The sequence below is a fragment of the Lampris incognitus genome, chromosome 4 (assembly GCF_029633865.1).
Source record: "Lampris incognitus isolate fLamInc1 chromosome 4, fLamInc1.hap2, whole genome shotgun sequence".
NCBI lineage: Eukaryota > Metazoa > Chordata > Actinopteri > Lampriformes > Lampridae > Lampris > Lampris incognitus.
The window spans coordinates 63,742,615-63,752,198 of NC_079214.1; the positions used below are offsets into that span (position 1 = coordinate 63,742,615).

General features: G+C 48.5%; 1 protein-coding gene across 1 annotated transcript; it reads right to left on the reverse strand.

Annotated features, from left to right (window-relative positions):
• Nucleotides 1-1,837: 1,837 nt before the first annotated feature.
• On the reverse strand, nt 1,838-7,638 carry LOC130111859 (oocyte zinc finger protein XlCOF6.1-like). Its single transcript, XM_056279156.1, has 2 exons — nt 7,362-7,638; nt 1,838-2,945 (listed from the first exon to the last, which is right to left on the reverse strand). Exons 1-2 carry the CDS (start codon nt 7,540-7,542, stop codon nt 2,044-2,046), a joined length of 1,083 nt encoding a protein of 360 aa, XP_056135131.1. The 5' UTR covers nt 7,543-7,638; the 3' UTR covers nt 1,838-2,043.
• Between the last annotated feature and the right edge of the window lie 1,946 nt (nt 7,639-9,584).

Below are 9,584 nucleotides of genomic sequence, written 5' to 3' on the forward strand. Positions count from 1 at the left end.
ACGCTGTGTAGAATGCAGCATAATCACCCCACAGGTACTGCTGTGCCCGAGGAAAGGTGCAACACACCGAAATAGCCAACAGAGGGCAGGTGACACGTGGTGAGCTCCATGGCACACCCTTCAATTCATGTAATGCTCTGTTGCAGCTTTTAAGCTGATCTTAGAAGAGGTAACATTGTTATTTATAGAAATATTATAAAAGTACCCCAGTACAAATGTAAGTCTGGCAGGTGGATTAAATGTGGCAACAGATTCAGAAAATCACACATTTCTTCCAAAACCAAATCCCAACCTAAATACACTTCAGTTTCATACAAAGACAAGATGTTTTGGATAATTTGGGGGCACAAAATCAACAACAGAAGCAGTTTACATGAAGCAATTCAGACCACACTGAACAGTGCACAGCAGACTTCCGTGTTGGTTTCACCTGGTCTGAAAGCAGCTGTAAAAGAACATTTACATTTACAACTCAATGTAAATATTCATTTACAATTTACATTTACAACTGACCGCAGAATCCTAAGAGGGAAATCTGATAATAATGAATTACAATCATTTTCTATTGGGGAATGGAAAGCGAGTGACTCACTGCTGTCTTACGAAACAGATCCTGTACCACAAAATAAACATGGAATTTGGGAAGTGAATAGATTTGCATGTACATGGATGAATTTTAAATACATTTTATTGTAACTACACATACGAAAAAAATTTCAAAGTGTTTTGGAATATTATGCACAATTACATTTCAAGAGATTTTTAAAAAATTGTGCTGGTGATATGCAATTGAATAAAGTTTCCTGAACATGGCAAAACCCTATCAGGAAACTGATTCATTTCAACTGAACTGGCTTGAACACAGTAGGTCAAGTACCTCCAGTTTACTTGATGAAAGAACACCACCCTCTCAATCACAAATTGATTAAGTGATCAATTATTCGAATCAGAAAATCATGTTTATTGGCCATGTAGGTTTGCACATACATGGAATTGGACTCCGGTTTCATGGCTCTCTGTGTACTTAACACAGAATAACAACACAACAATCTTCAGAGACATACACAAGGATTGACTTATACAGGCGAAATAAGAGGTGATAAGGTGCAATGGTGCAGAGAATTATTATATCCTTATTGTCTCTCAGAAATGTGTTGTTTAGTATAGCACCTCTGCTCAACTGAATTCAAGGCAGGCTTCCACTGAATAACTGCAGACTGTTCTCTTCACCGAGCAACGTGAGATTTTTTTTCCACTAGCCGAGCCAAGCAATCTCTGATGTTTTCTGATGTAATGCAATCTCTCTGACAGCTCTTTTGGCAAAAACCTTTTACCGCAGATCAAACAAAGTTGAATCTGGACACGTTTACTGAGAGAAACCTTTCATCACTCATGTAAGTGGAAGCGGGGCAGGCTAAGCTAACTGCTAGCCCATGCAGAGCGGCTGTTCTGATAACACCGAGAGTGGTCTGGCGGTGGCCTTGCCTGTTTTTAGTGTCATCGTGTGGAGTGCAGGGAGGTGTCGAAGGTGTCTGGCTGGGAGAGCTGGCGTTGGATCGGCTGAGGGAGCCCGGTCTGCTGCATCCTGTGGGCCCGAGGACCACGGCCCTGACCGGAGCTGCGCCAGAGGAGGAAACATCAAGGGCGGTCTGACAGGACGTGGAAGCGGGGCAGGCTAAGCTAACTGCTAGTCTATGCAGACCGGCAGCTCCAGCAGTCCTCCTGGCTGGCCTTCGTTCTCCTGGACAGTGATTTTTTTTGTGTTGTTTAGTTTAGATATACGTGTTAGTTTGGATATGTCTGTTCTTGTAGCTTTTGACGTGTTTGTGTCTTTGTGTTGCACCGCTGTGGGCTGGGAAACGATGTTTCGTTTCATTTCCTGTGCGCAAGTGCATAAAATGAAACAACAAATCAAGTGTTTCTGATTCAAAGTGACCTACCGCTTCAGTTTCACTGTTTCTCTCAATAAAGGTTGTATCCAGATGAACCGAGTCAACTATTCTTCTGGATTACTGAGCATGGATAAGACACTTTAGCGTAGAATCAGCAACTAAAAGATGTCTCTCCTGAGTGAACTTTCATGTGTCTCAGCATATGTCCTCTTTCAGAAAACACTCGAGCACACACCGAGCAGCTAAAAGGCTTCTCCCCCGTATGGACCTTCGTGTGTCTCTGCATAGCTCCTTTTTGAGAAAACTTCTTACCACAGATTGAACAAGTAAAGGGTTTCTCGCCCGTATGTATTCTCATGTGTGTCTGCATATGTCCTCTTTCAGAAAACACTCTACCGCAGACCGAACAACGAAAAGGCTTCTCTCCTGTATGTATTCTAATGTGTATTTGCATCGATCCCCTTTGAGCAAACCCTTTACCACAAAACGGGCAACTGAACGGTCTCTCCCCTGTGTGTATTCTCATGTGTCTTTGTATATCTGCTCTTTGAGTGAACCCTCTACCGCAGACGGAGCAGTTCAAGAGTTTCTTCTCAGTAGAACGCCGTCGACCCACTTGATTGTCCCCTCTTTGGTCTTTAGTCTTTTTACAGTCGCCATCACTGTCGTCAGTCTCACTTTCACAGCAGTCGGGAGAGAGGGGACGACAATAAATAGTTGGTTCCGCATCATCGGACGGACCTGAGTTACCGGGTGGTTCTGATGGTCCACAGTCCTTTCCACCAGGTTCTGTTCTCATCTGTTCAGTGGAGGTGCTGGCTTCCTCGGTTCGGCTGTGGTCAAGCTGTGAGCAGTGAGTTTTCTCTGGGTTGTTTTCACTCTTCACAGGGACAGGAGCGAACGATAACGTAGTGATACCTTCTTCTAGTCTTAGGAGCTGCCCTCCCTCCTGAATGCTCCAGAGTTCCTCCTTTTTAATGTGTTGGGGCCTCGTCTCCTCCTGGTCCAGACTTGGGCTCCACTCCTCTTCAAAACCTAAGAGCTGTTGGAGGTCTAAAGGGGAGAGAACAATTAATATAAATTCCATGTTTAAAGAAAAAAAAATCCAAGTTTAAGACATGGTACAACACAATAAAAACACATTCGTACAATACTTGCCACATGTCAACCAGTATTTAGTTCACCAGTCAACTAACGGGTCTGACCCTTGAGTTGACTGGTTAGCGCAGTCGCCCGTGATGCGGGCAACCCGGGTTCATGTCCCGGGTTCGCGTCCCGGCTCCCCCCTGAATTCGCTACATTGGTGTCCGAAGTGGGATGGTGACACCGTGAGGCCATCAGAAGCACATGCGCCCAGAGGCGTGAGGGAGCTGGTATGCTGAAGCACGGGGACGCACTTCCCGAAGGAGGGGGGCAGTGTAGTGATCACGGATGAATAGACTCGTTGGCCGGTTGGCTAACGGGTTGGACCCTTTGGTCAACTGGTTAACGTAGCTGCCTGTGGTGGGGGAGACCCAGGTTCATGTCCCGGCTGCGGCAGTTCTCGGCTGCCCCCCGCAAGTTTTCGGAAGAACTGGAAGATAGTATGACACTCTCACTGATGGTTCACGGAAGTCCCCCCCCCCTTTTTTTTTCTTCCCAATTGTATCCTGCCAATTACCCCACTCTTCTAAGCCGTCCCGGTCACTGCTCCACCCCCTCTGCCGATCCGGGGAGGGCTGCAGACTACCACATGCCTCCTCCGATACATGTGGAGTCACCAGCCGCTTCTTTTCTCCTGACAGTGAGAAGTTTCGCCAGGGGGATGTAGCACGTGGGAGGATCACGCTATTCCCCCCCAGTTCCCCCTCAACAAGCGCCCCGACCGACCAGTCTCTCTCTCTCTCTCTCTCTCTCTCTCTCTCTCTCTCTCTCTCTCTCTCTCTCTCTCTCTCTCTCTCTCTCTCTCTCTCTCTCTCTCTCTCTCTCTCTCTCTCTCTCTCTCTCTCTCTCTCTCTCTCTCTCTCTCTCTCTCTCTCTCTCTCTATATATATATATATATATAGACCGTCCCCACATTGCAGGGAACCATCAACTGGCTGATGACCTAAATGGGTCTATGGCCACACTACAACCAACTGTACTTTCCGCCAGCCCCGAACCCCGACCCACCGAACCCCGACCCACACTCAGGATCTGTGTTGAGGATGTGTGCCAGCTCTTCCAGAGACAGAAGACCAGGAAGGCACTGGGCCCGGATAGCACATCACCCTCCTGTCTTAAAGTCTGTGCTGACCAGCTAGCCCCATTTTCACACTGATCTTCAACAGATCACTGGAGCTGTGTGAAGTCCGCCCCCCCCCCCCCCCCGCATGCTTCAAAAGCTCCACCAACATCCCGGTCCTCAAGAAACCCCGTATCACAAGATTAAATGACTACAGGCCAATTGCACTAACGTCTGTGGTCATGAAATCCTTCAAGAGACTGGTGACGGCCCACCTGAAGGAAATCACAGGCCACCCTGCTCGACTCCCTGCAGTTTGCCTACCGAGCAAACAGGTCAGTGGGTGAGGCAGTCATCATGGGATTGCACTACATCTTCCAACACCTCGACTCCCCAGGGACATAACACAAGGGTCCTGTTTGTGGACTTCAGCTTTATGGAGTTCAACACCATCATCCCAGATATCCTCCACTCCAAACTCACCCAGCTCACTGTGCCAGCCTCCGTCTGCCAGTGGATTAAAAACTTAATGACAGACAGGAGGCAGCTGGTGAGGCTGGGGGAAAATCACATCCAGCACCCAGACAATCAGTACTGGCGCCCCCCAGGGATGTGTGCTCTCCCCTCTCCTCTTCTTCCTCTACACAAATGACTGCACCTCAGGAGACCCATCTGTTAAACTCCTGAAGTTTGCGGACAACACAACCATCAGTGGCCTTATCTGGGATGGTGACGAGTTTACATATAGACGGGAGGTTGAACAGCTGGCCCTCTGGTGCAGCTCTAACAACCTGGAGCTGAACATGCTCAAAACTGTGGAGATGACAGTGAACTTCAGGAGGAGGACCCCAACACTGCCCCCCCCCACCATACTCAACAGTACAGCATCTGCGGTGAAAACCTAGAGATTTCTGGGTTCCACGATCTCAGAGGACCTAAGGCGGGCATCCAACATCGACACGATCATCAACAAGGCCCAGCAGAGGATGTACTTTTTTCCACCAGCTCAAGAAGTTGAACCTGCCTCAGGAACTGCTGATTCAGTTCTACACTGCAATAATCCGGTCTGTCCTCTGCACATCCATCACTGTCTGGTTTGGATCGGCCACCAAATAGGACCGGGACAGACTACAACCGACATTTAAGTCTGCAGAGAAAATCACTGGTGCCACCCTGCCCTCCATTCAGGACCTATACACCTCCAGAGTCAGGAAACATCACTGCAGACCCATAACACCCTGGTCACAACCTGTTCCAACTCCTCCCCACTGGCAGGCGCTACAGAGCACTGTACCCCAAAACAACCAGATGTAAAACAGTTTCTTTCCAAGGGCTGTCATTCAAATGAACACTTAACACTGTCAAATAAATCCAAGAATGTTGTATATACTGTACATGTTGTATATACTGTACATTGTATGTATACTGGTACACTCTGTCATGTCATCTACCTCAGGCATGTATGTAAATAACCTGCTAACATCTATTTCAGCATGTCTCATATATTCTCTGCACCACTGCACTTTATCACCTCTTGTTTCGCCTGTATATAGTCAATTCTTGTGTATATATCTTAAGATTGTCATGTTGTTATTCTATGGTAAGTACACTGAGACAGCAACGAAACCGAAGTCAAATTCCATGTATGTGCAAACCTACATGACCAATAAACACGATTCTGATCTGTTCTATGTATTGTAGTGACCGGGGGAGGCGGTAAAAGTAGACACGTCGGACCCTTTAGTCGACTGGTTAACATTGTCGCTTGCGGAGTGGGAGACACGGGTTCGCGTCCCGGCTGTGGCGGCGATTCCTGGGGTTGCCCCCTGAATTCGCCGCAATACATTAACGTGTTGTTATTTACTATTAAATAGTTGGAATGTATCCTGTGTTTGCTGTGTCTGTCTTGCACTGTGTCCTGCACGGTGTCCTGCACGGTGTCTTGCACGGTGTCCTGCACTGTGTCTTGCACTGTGTCCTGCACTGTGTCCTGCACTGTGTCCTGCACGGTGTCTTGCACGGTGTCCTGCACGGTGTCCTGCACGGTGTCTTGCACGGTGTCCTGCACGTTGTCTTGCACTGTGTCTCGCACGGTGTCCTGCACTGTGTCTTGCATTGTGTCCTGCACTGTGTCCTGCACGATGTCCTGCACTGTGTCTTGCGCTGTGTCCTGCACGGTGTCCTGCACTGTGTCCTGCACTGTGTCTTGCGCTGTGTCCTGCACGGTGTCCTGCACTGTGTCCTGCACTGTGTCCTGCACTGTGTCCTGCACGGTGTCTTGCACGGTGTCCTGCACGGTGTCCTGCACGGTGTCTTGCACGGTGTCCTGCACGTTGTCTTGCACTGTGTCTTGCATTGTGTCCTGCACTGTGTCTTGCATTGTGTCCTGCACTGTGTCCTGCACGGTGTCCTGCACTGTGTCCTGCACTGTGTCCTGCACGGTGTCCTGCACTGTGTCCTGCACTGTGTCCTGCACTGTGTCCTGCACTGTGTCCTGCACGATGTCCTGCACTGTGTCTTGCGCTGTGTCCTGCACTGTGTCCTGCACGGTGTCTTGCACTGTGTCCTGCACGTTGTCTTGCGCTGTGTCCTGCACGGTGTCCTGCACTGTGTCTTGCACTGTGTCTTGCATTGTGTCCTGCACTGTCTTGCACGGTGTCTTGCACTGTGTCCTGCACTGTGTCCTGCACGGTGTCTTGCACTGTGTCCTGCACTGCGTCCTGCACTGTGTCTCGCACGGTGTCCTGCACTGCGTCCTGCACTGTGTCCTGCACCCTTTGGCGAAGCCGCAGCCCTCATTTAATTTTAACATGTGCCTGCACATTATTTTTAATGACAACACATTGAATTGAATTAACATGTTTGCCTTCCTCCCAGACATTCTGTCAACATGTATTTACACCAGAAACGCTAGACCAGGTCTTAAAAAAAACCTACGTATTCCTGTAATTGTACATTTTCAGATTTTGACCCTTTTAAACTTAACTAAGCCACACGGGCACAAACGCAGCGTGGCGTCGTCGAGCCAGTAGCGTAAACACGCCTCCCTCCTCCGCGACTCCTCCCGAGTGCAGTAAGGACTCGGCGAGGATAAACAAGCCTCCCGACGCGCCGCTTCGTTCACTAGTTCCGCGCCCCGGTTAAGACCCCAAGCCGCGGAGCCCGGCCCCCCCCCTGGTCCGCCGGCGCGACACACCGCGCCGGCGGACTCACGCGGAGGCGAACAAAACCACGACCACACGCTCTGACTTGTCCTGTGTACGAACCCAGTCTGCGTATCCGTATTTCAGGCTTGTAGACGGCGTCCAGCAGCTTCCTCTGGCGGTAGTTTTCCTTCTTCAGACGGGAAATCTCCGCCTCGTAAACGGCGATCCTTCTCTCAAACTCGTCGAATATGTCGCCGACGGGCAGGTGGACCATCGACCTCAGCGGGCTCTCGAACAACATCTTCAGACGACGACAACCTCGCGAGTCCCGGACGGCGCCGACGCTAGCGGGCTGCCATTAACTTGAACTCACCACCTGTCCTGCACGCCCCGCTACATCCTGGGACCGGCTGTAGTCCCGGAAACAAGACTCATGGGAGGTGTAGTTCTACGGGAGGTCCAATAGGCCGCCCTCTTCCGGTTAGCTGGAAAACCAATTTTTTTTTTACACTCCTGCTGCTCTGCTGCAACGCTATAACCACAACAGAGTCTCACACGTTTTCGTTAAATACATACGAATTTAATCAAATACATTTCGTGACTATATACGAAAAGAAAACCGGGAACCAGGAAGTCGACGCCCGTTATATTGATACGTTCTTTTCGTATGTAGTCACGGAATGTATTTGATTAAATTCGTATGTATTTAACGAAAACGTGTGAGACTTGGTTGTAATGTAGTATTTCGATTCCGTAAGTAGTAATGCAAACGTAGGTTTCTTGTTCGTGCACTTTACATCTATGAATGCAAAACTTTGTCACTGATATTTTAAAATTATAAACTGTACTTATATGAAAGCCACTTTATTTTGTCATTGTGTTCTTACAACGAACGTGTCTTCTTCTGCATTTAACCTCCTTGTATGGGAGCAGTGGGCAGCTGCAGCGCCCGGGGACCAACTCCAGGTCTTCTTTCCTATTGCCTTGCTCAGGGGCACAGGCAGGAGTTTAACCCAAACGTGCACGGTCTGTTTTGATGCTGGGAGGAAACCCACGCAGAGACAGAGAGAACATGCAAACTCCACACAGGAGAGACCTGGTACGGCCTGGGGTTCGAACCCACGACCTTGTTGGTGTGAGGCAACAGCGCTAACCACTGGGCCACCATGTCGCCCTGTAACACTATACACCTATACGCCCTATAATATACCGTATGGTTGGAGGTCAACAGCCATAATGTGGATAAGGAAAATGACAAGAAGGAAAAGACGAAGAAGAAGAAGAAGAAGAAGAAGAGCACTGATCCTGGTTTAGCAGTCCTAATATGAGAAGCTTAGACCAAAGCCCGACTGGGACTCCCTGTTTGTGCCCCATTTCACCCCAAATGACGCCAAGCCAACTTAGCGATTTCCGACCTTGTGGTTTTTAACCTTAACCCCCGTCCCAACCTTAACCTTCGCCTTAATCAAATGTTGACCCCGGGCGAAATGATGTACACATAGGGAGCCCCATTCGACGGAACTTCATAAAGCTTTGGCGCTTTCTCCCTTGTGCTGGAAAAAGATCGGAAGCGTCGGGACATTGAAAAAGCAGAATACAGCGACATCTGGTGGTCAGCAGCTATTACAGCAACCGCTTAAGATCGAGACTGCGGACGCAGTGGTGCAACGTCTAGTTCAAGACTAAAGATTCGAAAGGTTTATTTGTCACCTACTTCATGTACAAGTACAATATGCAGTAGAATGATTATTTTTCTGAAAACTCCAAAACTGTGCAACAATAGAAATGGAACAACAATAATATTAAACATTAGAATAAATGAAAAAACAACAAAAAATGTAAAGTTAAAAAATATCCAGGGAGTATACAGAAGATATATCCCGATAAATTATATATATATATATGTGTGTGTGTGTGTGTGTGTGTATATATATACGTGGGTTTGCTATACAAGTACAAGTGTGCAAACAGATTGAATGAGTAAAGTGTAAAGTGTCTGAGGCCAAGTGGTAAAGTGGCAGTGAGTAGTATTGAAAATGCAATTGGTATTTTAGTGTCCTCATGGTCTGGGGAAGAAACTCCTTCTCAGTCTCTCTGTGTTGGCCTTGTGGCCGTGGAGGCATTTGCCTTACCCGTAGTGGCTGAAACAGTCCGTTACTGGGGTGATGGGGATCCATAATAACCCTTCCAGCCCTGGCACTGCACCATCTGATGTATGAGTCCTGTAAGGGGGGGGGGGGTGTGGACCCGGTGGTCCGCTCAGCTGACCGCACCACTCTCTACTGGGCTTTTTGGTCTTGAGAGGTACAGTTCCCATACCAGGCGGCGATGCAAGCTGCCAGG

Excerpts from the sequence above, each read along its gene's own strand:
- LOC130111859 (XM_056279156.1), bottom strand. The coding sequence starts at position 7,542 with ATGTTGTTCGAGAGCCCGCTGAGGTCGATGGTCCACCTGCCCGTCGGC. Across the intron at positions 2,946-7,361 it reads AATACGGATACGCAGACTGG|ACCTCCAACAGCTCTTAGGT; the intron begins GTTCGTACACAG and ends TCTCCCCTTTAG.